Source organism: Podarcis filfolensis (genome assembly GCF_964270895.1).
Source record: "Podarcis filfolensis genome assembly, chromosome: 15".
NCBI classification, from domain to species: domain Eukaryota; kingdom Metazoa; phylum Chordata; class Lepidosauria; order Squamata; family Lacertidae; genus Podarcis; species Podarcis filfolensis.
The window spans coordinates 37,168,119-37,194,861 of NC_139618.1; the positions used below are offsets into that span (position 1 = coordinate 37,168,119).

Below are 26,743 nucleotides of genomic sequence, written 5' to 3' on the forward strand. Positions count from 1 at the left end.
AAGGTCTAGACACAGAGATTCAGTAATTCTTCAGATCTGAGAACAGGCTTGGGCCTTTCAGCAGAGACAATGGCTACATAAACGCCATACATTTAGAGTACAGACACCCCTGAATCCTAGGAACTGTAATTTATGTCTCACAAAGCTACAGCTCCTATCAATGTTAACAAAATCCAATTCCTGGGATTCTTAGGTTGGGGGGGAATTAAAATGTGCTTTGAATGTATGTATTCAGCCTACCTGAACATTCCAGTGGAGAAAGAATTAAAGCACCTATAGCTGCATCTATCTGTTCTAAATGCATAGTTGACCATAAAGCCTTTTGAAGTGTTGTTGGGGTGTTTGGCTGTCCTAGAACAGTGGTGGGGAACCTCAGGCCTTGGGGACAAATGAGGACCACCAAACCCAGACCCCCCCAAGTGTCCCTATTTTCCAGGGACAGTCCCGGATTTGCAGAAGCCATCACAGTTTTGATTTGATCCCAGAATGTCCCACTTTTCCTTAGGATGTCTCTATTTTCAACAGAGGGTATGGCCCCTGAGCCATCTGAAGGCAGCCCTGCATGGAGAGGTTTTCTTTTAATATTCAATGTTTTATTATGTTTTTATTTATGTTGGAAGCCGCCCAGAGCTGCTGGGGCAAAAATAATAACATTATTATTATTATTATTATTATTATTATTATTATTATTATTATTTTGTTGTTGTTGTTGTTGTTGTTGTTGTTGTTGTTGTTGTTGTTGTTGTTTAGTCATTTAGTTGTGTCTGACTCTTCATGACCCCATGGACCAGAGCATGCCAGGCACTCCTGTCTTCCACTGCCTCCCACAGTTTGGTCAAACTCATGCTGGTAGCTTCAACAACACTGTCCAACCATCTCGTCCTCTGTCGTCCCCTTCTCCTTGTGCCCTCCATCTTTCCCAACATCAGGGTCTTTTCCAGGGAGTCTTCTCTTTTCATGAGGTGGCCAAAGTATTGGAGCCTCAGCTTCAGGATCTGTCCTTCCAGTGAGCACTCAGGGCTGATTTCCTTAAGATTGGATAGGTTTGATCTTCTTGCAGTCCATGGGACTCTCAAGAGTCTCCTCCAGAACCTGTTATTGAATAGGACATCCCTATTTTCATTGGAGAAATGTTGGAGGGTATGCAAGCCTCTTTATCTGACCCTCAGGACTCTCCCCAGCAGCCCATGTAATAACCCCACTTCCCATTCCACACCCCTTATCAGCCTTCCTCTGCAGCCTCCTCAAGTCTTTCTGGCTGGCTCCAGTGTGCTCCTGAATTGTAACAATTTGCCTGCGTGGAAGATGGAGAGAGGTGTGGCAGGGAGCTGTGGTAGAAACCTCATAATTCAAGGATGGTTCCGCTGGTGGCAGGTGGGGGAGATGCTAAGGCGATGCAAGTCCCCTGAGTTGCAAACAGAGCCAGCAGCTGTGTCCTGCTTAAGATAAGCCTTTGTGCGTCTGTGAGATGGGCAGCCATCAGACACACAAGCAATGAGCAATAATAAATAGCATTGAGGATAATAAGACTAGCCTGATGAGAAACTGAAGTCACTTTACATGCACACATAGCAATAATAATAAGGCTGAGTGCAAAATAAGTAAAACAGAATCACTCGGATTAATGGAAAATTAGAGTCTCACGAGATAGTTATGTGGGGTGGCAGTTTTTGCATTCTTTCTCCTTTTTGACTGACCCAAAGATGACTTGGATGGGGATAATTCAGACTGAAATTCCCAGGTGTCAGAAAAGGTTATTTATGTATGCAACAAAATGCTGCCCGTGTTTCGTTAGCTCAAAAATGGAAAGTGAGCGAGATCCCAACCAAAGAAGAACGGCAACTGAAGCTGACAGAATATGCACAACTTGCAGACTTAACATACAGAATAAGAGAACAAGAAGAACATACATTTGGAGAAGATTGGAAAATGTTTATTAAATATATGGAAAATAATTGTGTATAGCTGAAAACACTGGCAGCATTAAGATAAATTCAACAGTATAAATAAGTTTTGATGGATGTCATAATGGAAAACTGATTGGTACAGGTTTTGTAAAATGTGCAGAGATATAAGATATGTAAAATGAACCATGGAAAAAGAAGAAGGGACGTCATTGATATCTTAAGTATGTAAAACGTTTATCTGAAATGGTAAAACAGAAAATTTAATTAATTTTTTTAAAAAAACAAACAAACAAACAAAGATCACTTGGATGGGCCAAATCTTGAGAGGCAGGATGAGAGGGCTGAAGCAGCCTCAGGGCAAAGGATAAAGCAAAGCTGCTGGAGGCAGGGATGACTCTGGGTATGGAAACAAGGGGTGGGGTGAAAGCAGAGAAAAAAGGAGAAGGGGGTGAAAACAAGGTGGGAAGCCTTACCTCAGAGGAGGAGGCAGGCATTGAAACGCTCCCTTCATCCTTCACTTTGCACTGGGCAAGAAAATACAACCTACAGCCCTCTCCAGAACGTCACCTGCTACTGGATGAGGGTTCCTTCCTCCTGCCAGACAGAATTCCAGGGGAGAAGGCAAAGAAGTGAGGTGAAGTTCGCTTACTGCCCAATCCTTTACCTCTCCAAAGGTTCCTGTTGTCACAAATTACGTCTGACTGCTAGTGAGTTACTATAGATTGAACCGCTAAGAGCCGGAGGTTTATTTAATCCTGGTTTTATTCACTGAAAAGTGCAAAATATAAAGATGTCAGGGGGACATGGTAAATATCCCAGGAGGCTGCATTATAATTGCATCAACAATGGAAAATCAATAGCATGGCAGTGAAATAGAAAAGCCTGTGCCAAAAGGGAGGGATTGATAGTTGGCATCCAAGACCAGATATTATCAATGAATAATTACAGCAAATTCATCACTAAAATTACAGGAAATGGGGAATGTCATCTATCGCGTCAGGGCGCTTAATTAATAGAACACTTCAGTGCAGATTACCACGTACTGTCAACTATTGATTACCTGGTGTTAAGACATAACCCAGGAGTAATAATATTCTGTAATGAATGGATGTAGCAATGCTATCTCAAGTACAAATGTCTTTATTATAATCTATTAGAACTCATTTGGGGGGAAGAGAATGATTTATATTTACTTTTCAATTTTGATTAGTGAGACAGCAAGGAACTGCCAAAAATGAGGAGGAGTGGGGGAGAATGCAAAGCTAGCATTGTAGTGCAGCCAGGGGAATTGTAGCTCTGCTCAGAAGCAATCTCAAGTGTTTCCTTAGCGTATGAAGGGGTAATACGCCTGGAGCAATTAGTCACACCCCCTACATCATGTGTTCAAACTAGCCCCACCCCAGGTATCTGCACATATAGCTGCACACATGGAGGCTCCATCCTGCCAGTTCACTCGGATGCCAGTGTGTTGGGCTGGCTGACTCACAAGATATCAGGGTCATGGCTATTGAGAACACATGAATGACATTTCTGAATAGGGTTTCTGGCACTGACCATTCATGCTATACAGTGGTACCTCTGGTTGCGAACGGGCTCCGCTCTGGAGAGCCATTCGCAACATGAAAGGAACGCAACCCTCAGCGGTGCATCTGCTCACGCGCAGGTTGCCATTTGCCACTTCTGTGCATGCGCGTGACGTCATTTTGTGCTTCTGTGCAGGCACGAGCGACGAAACCCAGAAGTAACCATTTCCGGTACTCCCAGGTCGCCACGGGACGCAATCTGAAAAAAGTAACATGAAGCAAACACAACATGAGGTATGACTGTAGTGCTTGTGTCATATACAGTACATCCAGTGGCAAAGTTGCATGCTCCACTACCGGGGGCGGAGAGCAGGCGGGGGCGTGGCATGCATCCTGGAGCGTGGCACGCAGCTCTCAGGGGCATGGTGCACATTCGAAGGAGTGTGACACGCTGCCTGCAGGACCGTGGCGCCCGGTGCCCAGGGGGTGCACAGTGCGTGTCCAGGGGTCCGTGATGGCACCCCACCAGAATAGTGGTCAAACGCCAGCTTTCCTTGGAAATTTGCCCTTCTCTGAATTGCCCAATGCAGTTTTTGACCCAAAGTTTGTATGTTACAGTAAGTGAGGTTATCATATTGCATGTGCATATTGCATATGGAAATAGCATTTAAAAATGCATTGCTCGTGCAATTTTCAAATTGTAAACTGATGTGGAAATGTGGTGAACTGGATTTTGGATTAGAAAAATGAGAAACTGATAGAAACTCAAACTGACAGTGTCAAGACATTTGTCCCCTGCCTTCTGCGATTATTCCTTCTGCGTTCTTCCCTCCACCCCCTTGAAACTTATCTCCTTTATTTCCATTTCAAGTTAAAAACAGAAACATAGACTGCTGGCAATCAGAACAAATAAGCTCCCTCAGGAATAATTAAGCATGCCTCAGATATCTCAAAGCACCTTCTCTTATTATTTCTGAACTTTTAGCTCCAAAATGCCCTTTCCAAAATCCATTGCTTTCTTAAAGAGAATGCACTGAGTTCTTTCTTACCTTTATTGGCATGATCAAAGCAAGGGGACGGCAACACATCTCCTCCCCATTTGGAGGAAACCTGCCATCCAACAGTGATGGAATGACTCTACTGGTAGGGTCTGGAGTGCAATGAAACAGATGCTCTCTCTTGTACCTTTCCGCACATTTACGTCAGGGAAGGACTCTTGCCTTAGCAGTAGGGAGTGCATATTTTGCGTGCAAAATATCTTCAGTCTCTAGCATCTCCCAGTAGGGCTGAAGAAGACTTCTGTCTGAAAACCTGGGGAGTTTCTGCCAGCCAGTTAATGCAGCTACTAGAGGTTGTTAACCCTCAGAGCCTCCAAGTGTCCCTATTTTCCAGGGACAATTCCAGACTAACAGAAGCCATCCAAGTTTCTGATTTGTCCCCAGAATGTCCCTATTTCCTCAAGTAGCCCCTATTTTCATCAGACAAATGTTCCAGGGTATGGTAGGACGTCCCTATTTTTATTGGAGAAATGTTGGAGGTTATGGAGTTATCTGCCTCACAAGCCATTTAAAGGCAGTGCTCTATGGGGAAGTTTTTAAATGTTTAATTATGTTTTTATATATGTGGGAAGTCACCCAGAGTGGCTGGGGCAACCCAGTCAGATGGGTGGGGTATAAATAGTAACATGATGATGATCAAATAAAGGTAAAGGGACCCCTGACCATTAGGCCCAGTCGTGGCCGACTCTGGGGTTGTGGAGCTCATCTCACTTTATTGGCCGAGGGAGCCGGCGTACAGCTTCTGGGTCATGTGGCCAGCATGACTAAGCTGCTTCTGGTGAACCAGAGCAGCGCACGGAAACGCCGTTTACCTTCCCGCCGGAGCGGTACCTATTTATCTACTTGCACTTTGACGTGCTTTCGAACTGCTAGGTTGGCAGGAGATGATCAAATAGGATGTCCCTATTTTCACCAGAGAAATGTTGAAGGGTATATGAGCCCTCCGCCCAGAGGCCTAATCTGACTTCCCAAGCAATTTTTTTCTGGCCCACTAAAATCCACTGATTTTGGTGGTGGCAAGGAAGTGGGGAATTAAACTACATGCAGCACTGGGGCTGGTGGAGAAATGTAAACATCTCAACACAGCACAGCACCCTAATACAGATGCAATTTACCCTCACCCTGAGATGGGGGCAATAACCTCCCTCCTCAGCTGATCTGTAAAGATGGGGGGGTGTCTTCTCTGTGCCTGTGGGAGTGTTGGGAAGGCTACACCCACTTTTGGCCACATCCACCTCTGACATGTGGGGCCTTAGATGATTAGCCTAGGGTGATCTGGTGTCCACATTGCTGGAGTAGTGGTCAGTGACTTACCACTTCCTGTGGCTGCCTGATAGATGAGTAGGGGGTATTAGGTGCAGAGAAAACAAATCAGCATGTGCCTGTCAAAAAGCTCCCCCTTCCTCACTTCACAGTCAATTTAGAGAAAGAGGGCTCAGCCTCCCTTTCCCTCCCAAGTGACCATGGCTGGGATAAAGGATCTGGTCAACTCATTTTGCTGGCCGAACATTGTGACGTTAACATATGAGAGTCCTGGGGGTGAAATAGTTAAATAGGTGACCCAATCAGGACCCAGGGGGTGGAGTCAGAGGGACTATAAAACCAGCTCTGGGAGGGGCAAAGGGGGGAGTTCGTTGGGAGTTGGGTGGTTGGTTGGAGTGGGAGTGAATTGGGATAGAGTTTGTGGGAAGGCTGAGTTAGTGTAACGAAATAGGCTGAGTCAGGAACAGTTAGGGACTAGGAAGACAAGTAAATATCTGAGAGCTAGTTTAGTGAGTGAGAGCAGGTAGCAGAAGTTATAGATCTGGATAGCCACCCCATGAATGTAATTGACTGATACCGTTTATGAAACCACACGCTTGCTAAAGTGCAATAAATAAACAGAAGTTTATGTTCCAGTTTAACCCTGACTGGACTCAGTATTGTCCCAGGTAGGGCCTGGGTGGTGGCAGTGAGAAATAAAGTGGTGGCACAGGGATCAATAGATGGCGAAACATCCGGGGACCCTGCGTGATCGCCACAAACATAAATAGATCGGTGTTGGTATCCAGCTCTGCTAACACAATCCAACCTCAATGCCACATCCAGAATAGGCAGATCCCAATTCAAGTGCCTGTTCTGGAATATGCAGATTCTGCCTACCTTGCAAGATTGTTGCAACCATTGTCAGCAGTTTATAGTAGATTTTGCCAACCTGATATCTTCCAGATGTTTTGGGGCTGCAACTCCCATAATTCCCAGATTGGGGGGCACAGTGGAGGAGGAGAAGAGGGTGAACGTCCCATTTCACCAGTGGGCATGATTGCACTGGGTTTCTGCTAGCACAATGGTTTGGTTGAATACAGTCCCTGGAATTCCTTTCTGTCTTGCTTCTATATGTGCAGAGGGGTTACTGAGAGTCCTGCAGAAACCACAAAGCAGTTAAGGTTCCATCCATGACTGACTGAATTACCACAGACAGATTGAACTGCAGCATCTCCATTAACTTTCCTTCCTTCAAGCTGAGATTCTGTATCATTCAAAAGCTTCAATATCTTGTTTGAACTTTCTTGTGTAAGCAGCGTGTGGATCTCATGATAAATGAAGGCTGTTTGGATTGATTAAGTTGACTGACTGCCAGATCTGAAGCTTGCTGATTTGAGATAAAAGAGAGACACTGCACAAGGATCCAGAGCGTGTGTGAATGAGGCGGCAGGAGGAATACATACAGTACAGCTTTCATGTAGCACAAATCATCACACAGATTGTCTGAACCCTTTATTGGAATGGCAGTGGATTCGAAGCAGCACGTTGTTTGACAACATAACAATAACACTTAGTGTTTAGACAGCTCTTCTGAGTTCTCAAAGCACCTCACATACATTACCTTGTGCTGTCACCCTTACAACAACCCTGTAAGGTAGAGCAGTGTTATTATCACCTTAGAGCAGAAGTGGAGTGGCGGTCTGAGGCTCAGGTAACAGCTTGTCACAGGGCATCTAGTGAGTTCACTGTAGAGGCATGATTTGAACCTCAATTGGTAGCTCTGTCTCTAACAGAGCAATCCAAGGCCCTGATCCACCATGCTATAGGGAGTTTGGATGCACTGACCTCTGATGAACTCCACCAGTGGCAGGACTTCACTGCTGCAGAGGTCCCTGTTGTGCCCAACAAAAAGCAACGGCAGTTAGAAGATACCACTAGCTGTATTCTCACCTCCGGTAGCCAGCAGAAACCCTCAAGTGTGTTATTTCTGAGAGCAGGGAAGGGCAGAGCTGGGATAGCCAAGGACCTACTCATGGGCATCAGAGGCATGGCCAGAGAACAGCATGCCAACATCAGAGCCTGCCTTGCCAATCAACAGAATGAAGCATCCTGATTCAGAAGGCACCATTAAAAGAGGGCTGGTAGAAGCAGGAACTGATTTCTCAGCATAATGCACAAAGGCTTTTAAAAGTTCAAGCAGAGGGACTGTCATCTGAGCTATGCACTAGGCAGCAAAATGTATTGAGCAACCACTACAGAATGCATGAGTAGAAGATCATTGCAATTTTAAGGAATTTTAGGTGGCATATGGGGACGCGGATGGTGCTGTGGGTTAAACCACAGAGCCTAGGACTTGCTGATCAGAAGGTTGGTGGTTTGAATCCCCGCAATGGGGTGAGCTCCCGTTGCTCGGTCCCTGCTCCTGCCAACCTAGCAGTTTGAAAGCACGTCAAAGTGCAAGTAAATAAATAGGTACCCCTCCAGCGGGAAGGTAAACGGCATTTCCGTGCACTGCTCTGGCTCGCCAGAAGCGGCTTAGTCATGCTGGCCACATGACCCGGAAGCTGTACACCGGCTCCCTCGGCCAATAAAGCGAGATGAGCTCCACAACCCCAGAGTCGGTCACAACTGGACCTAATGGTCAGGGGTCCCTTTACCTTTACCTAGGTGGCATACAGCAATGTTCCTCTCGTGCCTAGAGATCCTGTGGGTCATGGGGCCTTTAATTCTGCTTTTCTATATTGTATTGTTATCATATACAATATTATTTTCTAAAAGTTAGTTGCAGGCTGAGATGGTGCAGCTCGGGAATTTTAATCTTCAAGATAAGCCCTTAGCAGGGTATCACAATCTGCTACAGATTATATGGATGGATTTAAGAGTTATCTGTGTTGGCTGCATGCCAGGCCCTAGGTAGTCCTTCACCCTTGCAAAAATGTATAGCCATTGTAAAGATCTCTGAAGTATAACCCAAATAATAACACAAAGAATAGATATAGAAAACGTTGTGTACCTACCAGCCCCAGCTTCAGAAGTGCATCCATTGTAGATCATGAGGTTTTCTGACAAACAGGAGGGATGTGGGCATAAATGTAATGTTCTGTAGCTTTATCTTAGCTATTTAATTTTTAAAAAATAGCTTTCATTCCATTGTGTTGTGCTCAAATCCAAAATTAACCTCTGTCCCTTGGTGGAACAAATGGTTTCTCTGGGACGAGCCACTATGTGCATGGCCGTGCAAAAAAGTGTTTCACTTCTGAGCTCACATCCTTCAAATAGCTCTGCACAGTAGCAATCCTGCTCACCCAGTGAGAGTTAAGCAGCAGGAATACAACTTTCATGTGGATGTTTTCAGTAGCAAAGCAAAAAGCGAATGGATTGGAGACTCTTAGAAGAAGGAATCGAGCCCGCCAAGTATTTGTCATTTGTAGTGCCATCAACCATTCATGCCTGCATGCTCCCCCAATTGCATCTGATGTTCTATTTAGTTGAATTTCCTGGCTTTTTCCTATTAAAAAAATAATAATATAGGCTGCATATTTTTTTCCTTAGCAACAAAGAGCAATGCTTTATTATGACATTTTGAAAGAAAATTACATACCAGTAAAAGGTTTCCAAAAAGAGCACTTGTTTACTGTGGCAGCATTTGTATGTTGCAGAGAGAAATATGGAAGTGGGGGGGGGGTAGGGAGAGAATCTAAATAAAGCCTTGGCGGTTTGAGCGAAGCCATGATGATTATTCCACAAACATGCTATTGCGCGAGAATGGAATCCAGGGAGGAAGATTGTATCTTCAGCCTAAATGACACTTTATGAAAGAGTTGGCACTGAATGGATTTCTGCTGAGGCTACAGCTTAAATTATAGCCCTCGTGAAAGTAAACAGATTACAGTTTATTGGGGAGAGGATTTGAATGATCCTCCCCAAAGGCCACATTTATTTATTTTTTTTATTTTTAAAATGGGTTGGAGAAGCAGGACACTAAAAGTGATATCAAGAGAAGAAAAAATTGGTCGTTGATCTTGAAAGGAAGTGATTAGCTGAATGCAATTTAAAAAAATAAAAGAAATGCATGTAATGTCTGCCCATTAAGGGGGTGGAGGCTCCAAAAGCAGCAGTACAGTAATATCTTCATTAGGCCCAATGAAAAAAAATCACATAAAGTTTTCAGTTTCCTTGGATCTATTCTTCAGATGTTCTTGGAAAAGCTTCAGTCTGCAGTTTCATAGATGGAACAGAAGAGGTGTCATTAAGGCTTAGAACCAAGTTACATTGTAGGTTGCCATTGTTTATACATGGGCTTTTAAAATAAAAATTGCAAGAGAGATCTTATCTGGATTGGAACAGCAGCACATGGGGGGGTTTAACCCTTTCACTCAGTGCTTCAATTCATGCTCACACACCAAAGCTGCAATTTGCCCCAGGAGGGAAACTATCATTGGTAGAAATGACAGCTTCCATCCCAAAGCAAATTGCAGCTTTGAGAAACAATTTGTGATGTGGGTGGAAAGCATTATTTTTTATTAAAAACAAGAAGCAACTTCCCTGAGCCTCTATGCGCGCACGCACACACACACTCGCAAACTACTATGGCAAAATATCAAACTGCCGTTTGTTTGGGGTTCTGAGGGTTCTTGGAAAAGCCTTCTCCTCACAGACCTACAATTCCCAGAGTGGTTTAATGATAAATGCTTCATAAATCCCTCTTCTCCAACATCCCTAGGGCAAGTGCTATTTTTCTAGAAAAAAGAGGTGCCAGAACTCACCATAAACACCTTCCTTGTTCTCTAACAATGGCAATGGCGTCTACCTGAGAGGTGCCAAAACTGAGTTCCAGTGAATTCTGGCTGAAAGAAATCCCTGCCTAGGACAGAAGCTGAACCGCAGCTGAATGGGAACAGAGAACATGAATTAGAATGGAAATCCATACCTTCTTACATCCTTAGAAGGGCCACTTTTTATTGGTGCCCTGACGTGTTACTTTGCACTTCAGTGGCTGGTCTAAAAACAAATGTAGATTATTATTAATGATATTATTAAATTATTGGATTTCTTCACCGTCATCTCTCATTTCTGTGCACAAAGGCCTGGCCTCCACAACCTGGAAACATCTATTTATTGTGGATGAACTCCTTCCTCTCTTGTGACTTGGAGGCTGCAGAGACCAGTGCGTACGAGCAAATGGGGTACTGCCCCGCCATTCTCAGTCTGCCCTCAGCCAACCACCAGCTGCCTGTCGGCCTTCCTACTTACAACCAGTCCAAAAGGTGGCACAACCTCTCAGCTTCCTCCTCCTCCTCCTCCTCCTCAGTTTCAGCACTGCACTTGCAGAAAGGGTAATGAGGAGAAAACTAGAATTAGTTTGCCTGTCATTGACTCTGGCTGCACCTAATGTTTGGGCTCCTTGCCTTCCATGCAAGGAAGTCACAATGAGCCCCATTCACCACTGCTCAGAGGGCAATGTTAAGGTTCACACAAATAAGTGAAAATATTGCCAGGCAATCCTTTTGTTCTGAATGTGGGGTATAGGGAGGAACAGAATGAGAAAATGCATTGCAGGGCCATACATTAACGTTTCCAGAGGCCCCTGGAGAGACTTTCTGAACAAGAGTGTTCACCTACGAACTGCCAAGGAGTGAGCTTTTCCAGGCCCTTACATCTTAATTGGCTAACAATATAGCACAAGAGAAGCAGGTCAGAGAGACAGAGTGATTTGTCAAGCTTATTACTAACGCTGGGCAAGTTTTCGTGTGCAGCCCTCTTGGGGAGCCAGCATGTTCTGTGCCGAGAGAGGGGGAGCGAGAGAAGGAGAGAAGGAATGGATCTGGGCAGCAAATCTAAAGATAAATGACTCGTGAACAAGCAGGCAGCTGAGATCTTTGCCTGTGCATGGCCAAGAAAAGTTGAGATAAATAATGCAATGTGCATCCTTCAGGAGAAAATGAAGGAAACGAAAAGAGACACGGGTGCAGCTCACAGTATGATGCGGCAAAAGGGAGATTTCAAAGCATGTCAAACCATTAGCCACGGGATAAGCTGAAATCAAAGCAATTATGCTCCCAGGAATAGGAAGTGGTCATTACGTCTCACTTGCTATTCAGTACAGTCCAAGTGGAGAATTGTGTCTGGCTTTCATCACCTTATTCAAGATGATGGGATGACTCTCCCAGGCGTCTGCAAAGAGACAAAGCGTCAGTCTCAGCATTAGCAACAGTCAGTGCAATGAGGTCAAAGCTCAGCTTGGAAGCCCTGCATCAGTGCTGGGTTACTCAACAGGGAGACTGAGAAGAAGAAGAAGAGTTTGGATTTGATATCCCGCCTTTTCACTCCCTTTAAGGAGTCTCAAAGCGGCTGACATTCTCCTTTCCCTTCCTCCCCCACAACAAACACTCTGTGAGGTGAGTGGGGCTGAGAGACTTCAAAGAAGTGTGACTGGCCCAAGGTCACCCAGCAGCTGCATGTGGAGGAGCGGAGACGCGAACCCGGTTCCCCAGATTAGGAGTCTACCGCTCTTAACCGCTACACCACACTGAGCACGTGCTTGAGGCAGCAGCAAAGCAGGGGCACCCCAAAATGAGATTTTTAAAAAGGAATTTGAGCCAACTGTGATGTCACTGAGTTTCCTCAAGAGAAAGAAGCAGTGATTGACTGTGCTCTCAGCAATGGCATCATAACCTCACTGGAAGAGGTTAAAGTTTTGAACACTGGAGAAGAGGGAAGATTTGAACTCTTAAGGCTGCACAAGACTCAATCCTAGGTCCAAACCTTAGCATCTCTTGGCAGATTTGGGAAAGGGTTCTGACCGGTGCTTTCCTTCTAGAAAAAGAGGTGTCTGTACTCACCATGATGTTGTTGCAGTAAGTGTCACACTTTTTAACAACAACAGAAAGAGGTGCCGGTACTGCGCAGCCTTGAGTACACTCTGGTACTGGTTCTGACTGCAAACCTGGAGAACCTCTGACAACCAGAAAGTGTAGGGTCAGAGATGGACAGGATCCGTAATTTCTAGGTGATTCAAAGTAAATCACCAAGGGCTTCTGATTTCTAATCATTAAACAAGAACAAAACAAAAAACCCTGGAGGGTACTCGGGAGTGGATTTTTGTGTAGAAGCACTGTGAGCTTAGTTCAGCTATGGTACTTAAGACAAACTGAACAGATGAACAAGGCCTTGCTATAGGGCCATGGTTTTAATCATATGACACTGATGTTGTGTGTTTTAAGATCTGAGCAGGACGAGCGTACACCCATATACAGCCTACATCTTCAGCGCCTGCATGGGCTGGGTGTTGGGAGCACCTTCTCTGACCTTCCGATCACAGGAACGCAGGAACAGCAGAGCAGCATTCCCAGGGAATAGGTCCTATTGTGAGCACCTGAAAAGCAGCAGAGTAACGGAAACAAATCTGTGGAGGTTTTCTTGCACACCTAATTTATTTCTACTGATTAAACAAATAAAAGAACATAACAAACATGTATGAGAGATACAGCTCTCTCATACTGCCATCTTGTCTCTAGACAGATCAAAGACAAACAGGCACAGTGCTAGGGACAGAAGTCTGGAAGAGTAGTTCTGCCCCCTCCATTTTCACAAACAGAAAGTAAAACAAACATGATCTGGTGATCTTTGCAATGGGAGGGATGAAAATACTGACATGGTCCCATTGCTGAGTGGGGCGCATAATGTTAGGACACAGAACAGGAACTTCCAGTGATGGCCCCTTGATCACTGAGTGCCCTTCCTTCTGAGCTGCGCCTGGTGTGCAAGTTGATTTTTCAGTACTAGCTCAAGGTGCATCCATTTACCCAGGAGTCTACAGGAGTCTTCACAAAGGTATCATGATCATCACCATTGTGCAATTTATCAGTCACTTGCTACATAAGGAGTCTCTAATGGACTTGCAAAATCAGGAAAAAGGAACACTACATTATAATAAAAACAGTGTAGTAACTCATAGAATGGACTCGATTTTTGTTGCTGGCATCCATCTGTCTCGAGAGAGAATGGAGTGCACCTCCAGAGGTGAAGTCAAACCACTGGGGAATCGCAGCACTTGCTGTGGCTGCAGTGATCAGTGACTCGTAACTGCTGCCTCCCATGTTGTTGTTGCTGTGTTAGCAGCACCAAAGTGACCTCTCCAGGGCACATGCCTGGGCTTTGTCTATGGAGGTCCTGGGCTGCCCAGACTACAAGACTCCACCCCTCTTGGCCTCACTGATGTGGACCAAAAGAAAGCACAAAAGTTTGGCACCAGCTTGGCTGCAGGGGTTGCTGGAAGGAGTACTCAGTAAAATAGCAGCAAAACATATAATCAATAAACAGCAAAACAGTGTATTCATTGTAGTTTTGCAATGGCTGTAGCATTCTCTGGAATCATATATTGATGGTGGGAGAGTAATTGGATGAATAAGTAAATGTTAATTTCCCCCTTAAAAGCTTCCCATGTAATGATGTTGGCTCTGAGAAGAGAGAGAAACTGGTGCGTGGAGATCCGCAGAATTTTTTTAACGTTCTGCCAAACGGCAAGATTTGAAAACCATTGGTGTGTGTACAAAATATAGAATTAGATGGGCCAGTGGCTTGAGTTGTTAGGCAGCTTCTTCTTTTTATTATTTTTTTATTAATTTTCTTTTCTTTCATTACAAAAGTACTTATAACATACAGCTCACATACAAAATCTCTCCCTCTCCCCTTTTGGACTTCCCTCAGCTTCCATTTCTGATTTATTACCCTCATTAGTATATTCTGCTGTTTTCTACCAATATCATATTTTCCTTTCTCTTACAATATCTATTCCCTATCCAAAAAGTTGTGAGTGTTTATTTAAAACCCACCATCAGGTCGATGTTCTTTCTTTGTTTATGCAAATATAATACAAAAGGTTTCCACTCTTTTTCAAAATCCCTATTGTCCTTTTCCCTAAGTCTGCCTGTCAGCTTTGCCAACTCCGCATAGCTCTTCAGTTTTTCTTGCCATTGTTCCTTTGTTGGAATTCTCCAGTCTTCCAATTCTGTGCTAGCAGTATTCTTGCCGCCGCCACATACATAAATTACCACATTTTTCGCTCTATAAGACGCACCAGACCACAAGACGCACCTAGTTTTTGGAGAAGGAAAACAAGAAAAAAAATATTCTGAATCTCAGAAGCCAGAACAGCAAGAGGGATCGCTGCACAGTGAAAGCAACAATCCCTCTTGCTATTCTGGCTTCTGGGACAGCTGCGCAGCCTGCATTCGCTCCATAAGACGCACACACATTTCCCCTTACTTTTTAGGAGGGAAAAAGTGAGTCTTATAGAGCAAAAAATACGGTACGTCCTTTTTCTCTTTTGGCAGGTCTTCCCCAACAATACCCAACAGGAAAGCTTCTGGTTGTTTAACAAATGTTATTTTGAACGTGTTTTTTTTAATTCATTGTAAATCATTTCCCAACATACCTTAACATTTTTGCAATCCCACCACATATGATAAAAGGTCCCTTCAACCTCTTTACATCTCCAACATTCCCTCTGTTCATTTTTATATATTTTGGCCAATTTCACCGGTGAGATATACCATCTATACATCATCTTCATGTAATTTTCCTTTAGCAGTATACAATCAGTAAATTTCAAATTTATTTTCCAAAGTTTCATCCAATCTTCAAATTGTATATTGTGGCCTATGTCTTGTGCCCATTTGTTCATTACTGATTTCAGTTCTTTGTCTTTCGTTTACCATTCCAAAAGGATGTTATACATTTTCTTTAATAATTCTCTTCTATTACTTCCTCTTGGAATTTAGAAACTGTGTATGAAAAACCTTTCTTATTATCCTCTTTAAGAATATCTTTTAGCTGCCTGTGGTGCAACCAACTTTGAAAGTGTTCTTTTATTTCCTCATATTCTTTCAATTCTAATTTCCCTTCCTGTTCTACTAGCAATTCTCTATATATCGGCCAGTCTCCCTTTCCCCCCAATGTTTTTAGTGATAGTGCCTCAATAGGTGATAACCACCAAGGTGTTTGGGGTTCTAATAGTTCTTTATATTTGTCCCACACCTTAAACAACGCTCTTCTTGTAATATGACTGTGGAATCCTTTATGAATTTTTGTTTTTCCATACCATAGATAGGCATGCCATCCAAACCTATTGTCATGTCCTTCCAAGTCTGTTATTTCTTCTCTATCGAGTTTGATCCAATCTCGGATCCATATTAGGGTTGCAGCTTCGTAATACAATTTTAAATCTGGAAGTGAGACGCCACCTCTGTCTTTCACATTTGTAAGTATCTTATTTTTATCCTTGAATTTTTCCCATTCCAGACAAATCCTGAAATTTCTTTTTGCCATTCTTTGAAGCATGCAGTCCCTGCTATTATTGGCATTGTCTGAAAGAGAAATAACATCCTTGGAAGTACATTCATTTTTATTGCTGCAATCCTTCCTAAAAGGGATAGACTCATCCTGTTCCATATTTCAAGATTTCTTTTAACTTCCAGCCAAACATTTTCATAATTATCCTTATATATGTTAAAAATTTTTGCTGTTAACCATATACTTTACTTTTTTATGGGCTTCTATTCCTATCTTTTCTGTTATTTCTTTCTTTTCATGTTCTTTAAGATTTTTCAATAACATCTTAGTCTTATTTTTATTTAATTTAAACCCTGCCACTTGACCAAACTCTTGAATTTTTTCCATTACTTTTGGGAGAGAACTTTTTGGATCTTCTACCATAATAATCTGCAAAGGCCTTCAGTTTATGTTCACTCTTCTTTACTTTTATTCCTGATATTTCCTTGTCTTCTCTTTTATTTCTAGTCAACACTTCTAGGACCAAAATGAACAATAATGGTGATAGCGGGCAACCTTGTCTGGTTCCTTCTTGTATATTACATTTATTTGTTATTACCCAATTTACGATTATCTTTCCATTCTGCTCAGAGTAAACAGCCCGTATCCCCCTGTTCAAGTTCACTCCAAAACCCATCTGCTCTATCAGCCTTTCCATGAAGTCCCAAGAAACATTATCAAATGCTTTCTCCGCATCTATAAACATCAGCACTGCCTTCTTCTCATTTCTAACTTCCAGGTATTCAATAATATTCAACACATTTCTAATGTTTTCCTTAATTTGCCTTTCTAGAAGGAATGCAGCTTGATCCTGATGAATATAATCTTTTAAAACATTTTTCAATCTATTTGCCAACACAAATGCAAATAATTTGTAATCATTATTTAATAATGATATAGGCCTATAGTTTTTAACCAATTTTATATCTGAATCCTGTTTCGGTATTAAAGTTATAAAGGCCTCTTTCCATGTTTCTGGGACTTCACCTGTTTTTAAAATTTTGTTCATAGTGTCCTTTAATGGGTTTACAAGCTGTTCACTCATTTTTTTGTAATATTTAGCCGTTATTCCATTCGGCCCCAATGATTTCCCTGCCTTTGCTTGGTTTATTGCTTCTGTCACTTCCTGCATAGTTATTTCTTGGTTTAAAATCCTTAATTGTTCCACTGTGATTTTGGGGATATTACTCTTTTTTTAGATATCCTTCTATCAGTGTCTTCTTTTCTGCTCCTTTTCTGTAAAGATCTGTATAATATTTTACGAAGCCTTTCCTTATTTCCTTTGTTTTACCCTATTTATATGATTTTTGTTCACTTTTTTCTCAATTTCCATGCCAAAAGCTTCCCTGATTTATTAGCATTTTTTAAAAAAAAAATTGTTTTGACTTTTTAATTTTCCATGCTATTTCCTCATTAATTAGCATGGAATGTTGCAACTGTAATAATTTTATTGCCTGTTTGGGTTAGGCAGCTTCTTGCACTCCTAATTTCTCAACTCAAAATCAAAGTGTTTTGGTGCAATTGGAATCACTGCAAATAATAATAATTGAGGAGCCCACGTGGAATTTATTTTTCTTGGAACCATCCTGCAAAATATCAGCACCATTGTAAGAAAAGTATGTGACCTAATGACTTGGGGCCATGTTACTTGAAGGACCACCTGTGCCCATAATGAGCCAGAGAGGGAACAGTGACAGGGATTCAATTTGTCTCCCTGCCAGGAAGAGGTGAAAATCATGAACATGAGAGATAGGCCTTTTCCAGCGGTGATGCCATGGCTGTGGGTCTCCTTGCCCTGAGACATACAATCAGCTCCCCTCCCTTGTGGGCTCTAAAAAAAAAATTATTCGTGAATGATTTAGTGTGTACAAGAGGCAGAGGCCACTATTTTTAATTAGGATCTCTCTCTCTCTCTCTCTCTCTCTCTCTCTCTCTCTCTCTCTCTCTCATATAATACTAGAACTTGGAGATATCCAAAGAACCAGATTCTTGGATGATTCAGGACAAGCAAATAAAAGCACTTCTTCACACAGTGTGTACTTAAACTGTAGAATGTCTTCACAAGAGATTGTGGTGGCCACCAATTTGGATGGCTTTCTAAGAGGATTTGACAAATTCACGGAGAATAAGGCTAGCAGTGGGTTGTAGCCCTTATGACAATGTTCTTCATCCATTGTTAGAGGCAATATGCCTCTGGATACCAGCTGCTAGGAATCAGAGGTGGGGAAAGTGCTGTTGTGTTCTGCTTCTGCTTGTGGACTTCCCCAAGACATCTAGTTGGCCACAGTGAGAACAGGATGCTGGACTCAATGGGTCTTTGATCTGATCCAGGTCTATTCTTATGATGGAATATAATGAGAAGCAGTGAAATGGGGGTTTTTCTGGTCTTGTTATTATTAGTTTATTGTATGATGTTTTATAAGGTTCTAAATTGTTTTTATATGTTGTAAACCAACGTGGAAAGACAGTATATTTTGAATGGCGGCATATAAATTTATAAAATAAAAATAAATATATGATTCATCTTGAAAAATCCCTGGCTAGTGTAACAGGGACATCATTTGACTGTGGCGGTTAATGACAGCGCTATGATGGTGGCAATAATTTCTGTCTTTTTTTATTTATATCCCTACTTGGTCGAAACACGGATAAGGCAATGACAGGAAGGACTCATAATTGTTTTACAGAAGCTATTAAAATGCACTATTAAAATAAGCTTAATGAATAGAAATTAATATCTGTTAGGGCAGCTCTGACCTCCTGCCTTTACGGATCCCATTTATGTCTTGTTTGATGAAAGTTCTCTGAGACTATGAAGCAAAAGGGCATCCTGATTTATGAACAAGACTTATTGTCGCAGTGGCAGATTTGTATAATGAGAAATATATTAAATCTAATGAAGGGAAAGCGTGCTTACCAAGGCACTAAGGCTCCGCCATGATTAAGTGATTCAATATTCCTCAGTGCCTTAATTTAGACAATGCATCGGGGGCGCAGAGCCAAGCCGCCATTGTAAGTCCCCTGTATTAATGACGAATGCTCGGCAGCAACAACTATTTGTTTTCTTTTCTTTCTTTTCCTGGCGGTGATAAAGTAGGAAGGTGCTTGGAGGGCTATATGTTAGGAAGATAAATGTCTGGGGCGCAAATCCCACCCTGATTGCTACGGAAGAAAATCTGTCAGAAAGCATTTTGTACAATCTGCACATGGCAAGGCCACTTCCAGGGATGCAAACTCAGCGTCGCTTTGTCAGCTGTAGCCCGGCTCACGCTAGCTAGGGGTTACCCAGTAGAATGCCCGCAGCAGCCCTCCAAAAGAAGAATGGGGCCATAGGATCTACCAATGAATCCTAGATGATATGTTTTCCTCTTATGGCATCCGAGCAAAGACCCTGCACATAAAGGAATTTAATGAACAGCACTTGAAAACCCGCTTTATGGGGGAAAGGGTTGCTATTAGCTCGGGAGTCAAACAATGTGACAACTCAATTTGTTATTGCTTGTAAGAAAATAATGCTTTTAAGGCAGGGTGTCATGTAAACACAAAGAGGGTTGTAATTTCTTGTCTTTGAGTTAATCTCATAAGCAACGTCATTATCAGTGCCACCGTAAAGATGTGCCAGTAGAGAGGAGGGGAAGTTAATTAATTAACGTTTTCATTGCCTGGGGTCACAGCAGGTAGCTTGCTGAGAACACAATTAGAGGTGATTTTGGAGGTGTATTTTTACCATGCACAAGATTGAGGGGGTTGTATTGTGGTGTCACCCACCATGTAAAAGGTAAAAAGTTAAAGGACTCCTGGACAGTTAAGTCCAGTCAAAGGCGACTATGGGGTGCAGCACACATCTCACTTTCAGGCTGAGGGAGCCAGTATTTGTCCACAGACAGCTTTCCAGGTCATGTGGCCAGCAGGACTAAACAGCTTCTGGCACAACGGAACACCGTGACGGAAGCCAGAGCACACGGAAATGCCGTTTGCCTTCCTGCCACAGCAGTACCTATTTATCTACTTGCACTGGCATGTTTTCAAACTGGCAGGAGCTGGGACAGAGCAACAGGAACTCACTCCATCGCGGGGTTTCAAACCGCCAACCTTTAGATAGGCAAGTCCAAGAGGCTCAGTGGTTGAGACCACAGTGCCACCTGTGTCTTCCCCACCATGTAGGCAAACATTATGTCCACTTTTTCTGATAAAGGAAGCGACTGGAACGTGTGGGGTGACACTTGCTTGATGCAATGCTATCTAACACCCCCCACAAACAATGAAGCATGGATGCCAAATAAATAGTAGCCAATGTCATCTAACCTTCCTGCAAGCAAATCAGCATGAGTGCTCCGTAAATGGGTCATCTGAGAGCGACTTCAGACCATTCAGCAATATTGACTGGCAGCATCTCTCTTAGGTTTTCAAACAGGACATTTCCCCAGCCCTCCATTCAGACACCAGGGACTGAATCTGGGACTTCCAGTAGCAGGTGTTCTATCACTGACTATAGTCCTTCCCCGTTCAATAATCATTTAGCCATAGAAGAAATTCAGTTGTACAAAGAAGGGTCTACAATGCAGCTGTATAGGCTTATAATAGGGCTACCAGATGTCCCTGTTTTCTGGGTGACAGTCCCCGGATTTGTAAATAAGTCCCCGGACAAATTCCATCCCCGAATGTCCCTGGATTTCATCTAATGTCCCCGGGAAACGCAGCAGTGGCAGTCTCAGCAGCCCAAAGCAGTTGGCTCTGGCTGGCTTCAGGAGCTGCTCGGAAGTCCCCATATGATGGTGGTGCAGGGGCTCTAAGAGGCAGCTTCTGGGCTGCCTCCACCTTCCCTGACCCCAGCAACTAAGCTGTGAAAGGAGGCTTCATGCTGCCTATCAGAGCAGCCTCCCAACTCCTACTTGCGTGCAAGCAGGAGCGGGGCAGGGATCTCGCAGTTAGACAATGGGAAGCCTCCCTTCTCAGCTGAGGGATCCCTGCCCTCTCCTGCTTGCATGCAAGTAGGAATGGGATTGGGGCTGCTCCAATGGGAAGGGAGGCATTGCGCTACCCGAACCTTGCCGTCTCTGCCGCTCTCGGCCCTCCTTCTCTGCCTTCCATGCCTGACCCACTGCGCACCACTTCCCCACCACCACCACTGAAGAACAAACAACTCAGGGGCTGTCCAGGCTCGTGGAGAAAGGAGATAGAAGCCTTGGAGGAAGGGGAAACATGGCGGTTGAGGTCAAGGCTGCAGCCGCCCCTCTGCCATTGCCACTGCTGCAGCATCAACGTCCCGAACGTGTAGTATTGATTGATTGATTGATTGATTGATTGATTGTGTCCCCGGATTCATTGAAAAAAATCTGGTAACCTTAGCTTATAAAGCAGGGTGGCTTTAAGCCATTCATCTGGTAAGCTATCTGAAGGACAAGTCTCTGTAAAAATGATCATTTTCCAGTATGTTCCACAGGCTCAGGTGACTCTGGGGCACAGATGTGGGTGGAGGAAGGAAACACATTCATTTAGCGACTCTGGTGTCCTCACCTGTCAGCTTTGCAAACTTATATTGGCTGGTGAAAATAGTCCCAAGTAAGTACTGTCGCCAGCAATTAGCAGCATTTAATTTTGAGGATAAGCTAGTATAATCAATTACATCTTATAATTTGCCAGACAGCATTTTACAGTGTTTAATTTTCTGCAACTACACCTTTCAAATTATCTTCAGGTGGCATTTGGAATATAATCATGGTTTATCCAGAGCCTTTAGCGTTAAAAATTTAGTTTCTCCTTGCTTCAAAAAGTCATGTCTATATATAGCTGCAACTGAGGACTCCTTAGTCCCACCTGAGGGACCCCAGTGACAGCCTATTGTTTTTGTTTGTTCCACATTGTCAAAACATTTGGATGCCATGTTTGACTTGATGAACTTTTCAGCCACTGAGTCCACCCCACCCCCTCAAGGCATCTGGAATTAAGACGCAGTAAATGGGTTGAACTGAGGACTGCAACACCATTGATTTACCTGTCTGATTTGCAACTATTTAAAATGCTAAAGCCAGTCTCGCCTATGCTTCGTAGCAAGGTGAGAGCTAGGAAAGGATACCTCCTGCTGCTTTTCTTGGACTCAAGGAAGAGTCAATTTTCTTATATAATAAGAAAAGAAATAATACAAATTGCATGGTGGTGGTGTAAAAATTGGGGTTTGCCTTTTGCTGCCCCACTCCCCATGGGACTCCCCTAAGTCCATGTTTGGTCAAAGAAGAATGGATAGAGACTGGATCCGGTGGAAAACAAGACAGAGATTTATTTTTCTGTTGCAACAGAGTCCCCTTCCCTCCTTCCAAGGAGAGAGAGACCCTGAACAAAAGTGTGCAGGAACCTTTAAAGACTTTTGACATTGCCCAACCCCCTTAGCCAAAGACCACCCCAAAATCATCATACATAAATCATAGGAGGTGGTCTACAGCAGAAATCATGCCAGGATACTTGATAAGGGTCGCTGACTGCATTACCTGGGCAGCCTGGCCATTCTTTTGTGATAGTTAATACTTTAGTTCCTGAATCCAGATCACAGGCTCCCCCTATTCATACACAAATAGACCCTTAAGACAGGATTTGTAAGTGAAAAGACAATGGGGAGGTTTTCACCATTTGCCTCCCTTACTGCAGAGGAATATTTGAGGTTATTGGGAGAGTCAAAATAGCTTCAGGGTTGCTCTCCGGTACTATTTCAGACACATGGTTTATATATTTAGATATGTGAGCAATTACAAATATTTATTCTATATTTGAGACCTTAGAATGCAGATGGGTTTGTGGTGACAGTAAAAGCCAGAAAAGCACAACTTGTTTGGGACTGTAGTCCCAGAAACCCCAAGTATCCCTATTTTCCAGGGACAGTCCCAGATTTACAGAAGCCATCCCCATTTCTGATTTGATCCTGAAATGTCCCACTTTTCCTTAGGACGTCCCTATTTCCATTGGAGAAATGTTGGAGGGTATGGAGTTATGCACCCCCCCCCCACAAAGCCATTTGAAGGCAGCCCTATATAGGAAAGTTTTCCAATGTTTAATGTTTTATTATGTGTTTTATATAGGTTGGAAACTGCCCAGAGTGGCTGGGACAACCCAGTCAGATGGGCAGGGGATAAACAGAGAAATTATTATTATGGAATAGGACATCCCTATTTTCACTGGAGAAATGTTGGAGGGTGTGTAGTCCAGCAGTACTTGCATGCAGAAGGTCCCAGGTTCAAGTAGGGCAAGGCGAGAAAAACAAATACAAGCATTATTGCAAATCTAAAGCATAAGATTAAAAAATAGTAGTAATCAAGGTGGTTCGTACTGGTGAAAGAGGAGTTGCAACCCAGTGGCAAAACACATATGTAGACAGCTCCAGATTCAGCTCCTGGTTTCTCAAGTTCAAATAGGACCAGGTAAGGCTATGAAAGACCTCTCCATCCAAGACCTTGGATGGCCTCTGCTGCTTAAAGCAGATATTCCTAGGGCAGATGAGCAAAGAGTCTGACCCACTATAAGGCAGCTTCCTACATGCCTATTAAAAATCAGGGAAGATTTTTTTTTAGTAGTAGTAGTAATTAAGGCATTTTAAAAAGCATGTGCAATTTTGGCCTCAGCTGTATTAGTCTCCAAGGCCACAGCTGTTTCTTTTAAGGGCCCCACACAACAAAGATCTAGTTGAGCATGAATATTATTACACACGCAGGGCTCATTCTCCAATTATCTGGAGGTACATTTGTTCTGCCAAGGGGCTCATACATGTACAATGCTAATATATTTACAGCATAGAAATATCTCCCATGTCTCCAGAAGCATAATGTCTGAACTGAGCTTTCCACCCTCCCCATGAAGCAGAAAATGAATAACTAAAAATCATGTGAGAATGATTGGGGGGGTGAAGTAAAATAACGTGAGCTTGGTGTCAGTAGCCAGACGTGACCCAGGAGCCACGGAGCAAGCTGTTAGTCAGAGCTAGACCAGAGGAAAAACCAGGAGGCATGTTTGAGAAGCAAATGACAACCCAGAATCAATGAACAAAGGAGGAGCACACTAGAGCCCAGGAAGACCATGCTGCTCAAGCAAGGCTCAACTGGAACAGGAAGTCCTCTTAATACTCCATCCTGTCCAGGAGGATCTGCCTGGGTGGGCAGAGTCATTATAGTCTGAAGGTTTTTCCTTGTAGTCCACCTGTACTCCAAAGGTTCACCACATGGGGCAGCTGTGCAATGATTCCATTACCACCTGCTGCTTAGATAGACGTAAGACCATGAACAAGGATAAGATTCATCCAGTGTGCTCTTGATGTCTTCTTCCCAGCATGGCAATAGGTGGGGCAGAAAGTGGTCTGAATTCGTCCTCATTCTTCTCCTGCTGTCCTTATTTCCCATCATCCATATTTCTCCCCAACTGCCCCATTGTGATTGCTGCTCTTAAGTCTTCCAGGGAGCTCCCTTCTTTCTCTGACATGTCCTGGCATGATGATGGGAGTTGTAGTCCAGCAACATGTAGAGGCTGGCTCAGTTGGTTTGAGTGTGGTGCTGATAATGCCAAGGTCACATTCAAATGGCTACCCTTAATGTAGACCAACCTTTCTTAACTTCCCTAGATGTTGTTGGATTACAATTGCCGTCATTCCTTGGTCATGGATGATAGGAGTTGTAGTTCAAGAACATCTGGGGACCCAAGGTTGAGAAAGGCTTGTGTAAACAATACACCCACAGACTCAGTATAAGGCAGCTTTCTATTATCCTATCCTCAGTTGTAATCAACAGTAGAAATCACACTGTCAAGGGATGCGCATGCAGCATTGATTTTCAAAAAAATAGAACTGAAGAGAATAATCTTAACCAACTAGCCAAAGGATGAGAAGGAGGGAGGTGGCAGAACCATAAGGCAGGGAATTCCACAGCCCAGGTGCCAGGGTTGACGCCTCCGGCAATGGCGGAGCTCCTCCGATCGGGAGGAACTTGCTCCGTGAAAAGCAGGGTCTGAGCGGGCTTTCTGCCGGGAAGACACATATCTGACAATTTGAGGAATGTAATTGACATTTTGGAAAAGCTAGATGTGGATATAAATACTAAAGCTGTTCTGATATTTGTGGACGCGGAGAAAGCCTTCGACAACATTTCTTGGAGTTTTATGAAAAAGAATCTACAGGGTATGGGGGTAGGCCAAGGTTTTGAAAATGGTATAGGTGCAATATACTCTGAACAAAAGGCCAAATTAATTGTAAATAATGTGGTTACGGAACAATTTAAGATTGAAAAAGGGACACGACAAGGATGCCCAATTTCCCCTTTACTCTTTATATCGGTCCTGGAGGTTTTGCTGAATATGATTAGAAGGGACCGGTTGGTTAAAGGTATACAGGTCGGAGTCAAACAGTATAAACTGAGAGCTTTTGCAGATGATCTAGTTTTGACGTTACAGGAGCCAGAATCTAGTACTAAAAGAGTTTTAGAACTAATTCAAGAATTTGGTCAGGTGGCAGGATTTAAATTGAATAAGACCAAAACTAAGGTTTTAGAGAAAAATATGACATTGTTTGAAAAAGAGAAATTTCAGAATGAAACAGGTCTGTCTGTGGTGAGGAAGGTGAAATATCTGGGGATTAATATGACATCTAAAAATGGGAACCTATTTAAAAATAATTATGAGAAATCCTGGTCAGAAGTGAAAAAAGATCTCGAAACATGGTCAAATTTGAAGCTTTCCTTGATGGTCTCGAATAGCAGCTATAAAGATGAATGTAATGCCTAAAATGTTGTTTTTGTTTCAAACATTACAAATTGTGGACAAGATGGAATGTTTTAAGAAGTGGCAGAAAGATATTTCTAAATTTGTCTGGCAGGGCAAGAAGCCTAGGATAAAATATAAGATTTTGACTGACGCAAAAGAAAGGGGTGGCTTCGCCCTGCCAGACTTCAGACTCTATTATGAGTCAGCAGCATTCTGCTGGTTGAAAGACTGGCTGCTTCTTGAAAACACAGACATTTTGGATTTAGAAGGTTTTAACAATGTGTTTGGATGGCATGCATATTTGTGGTATGACAAGGTTAAAGCTCATAAAGCGTTTAAGAATCACATTGTTAGGAGATCTCTGTTTAATGCTTGGACTAGATATAAGGATCTACTGGAAAACAAAACCCCAAGGTGGTTGTCACCAATGGAAGCGAAAGCTCAGAAAAAACTCAATATGGAGGCCAGTTGGCCAAAATATTGGGAAATTTTGGAGCAAGAAGGAGATAGACTGAAATTGCAGAGTTTTGAGAAATTAAAAAATAAAGTCCGAGACTGGTTACATTATTTTCAGATAAGGGAGGCATACAATTTGGACAGGAAAATTGGCTTCCAGGTGGAAAAATCTAAATTAGAAACAGAAGTGCTAGAACCTAAAACTAAAATTATGTCAAAAATGTATAACTTGCTGCTGAAATGGAATACACAGGATGAAACGGTTAAGTCAGCTATGATTAAATGGGCACAAGATCTTGGACATAACATCATGTTTGCTGACTGGGAACAGTTATGGACCACAGGTATGAAATTCACGGCATGTAATGCCTTAAGAGAGAATATTATGAAAATGATATACAGGTGGTACATAACCCCAGTCAAGCTCGCAAAAATATATCACTTGCCCGATAATAAATGCTGGAAATGTAAGGAAGTGGAAGGTACATTT

At 43.0% G+C, this 26,743-nt stretch overlaps 1 protein-coding gene across 1 annotated transcript in view; it reads right to left on the reverse strand.

Annotated features, from left to right (window-relative positions):
* The window catches only part of LOC310750875 (glyoxylate/hydroxypyruvate reductase B-like), a gene marked incomplete at both ends in the record, with an annotated part of 31,192 nt that extends 22,405 nt beyond the window's left edge, over positions 1-8,787 (reverse strand). The window contains 1 exon segment of the mRNA XM_083589285.1: positions 8,751-8,787. Coding sequence (XP_083445411.1) covers positions 8,751-8,787 — 37 coding nt within the window.
* Positions 8,788-26,743: the final 17,956 nt, after the last annotated feature.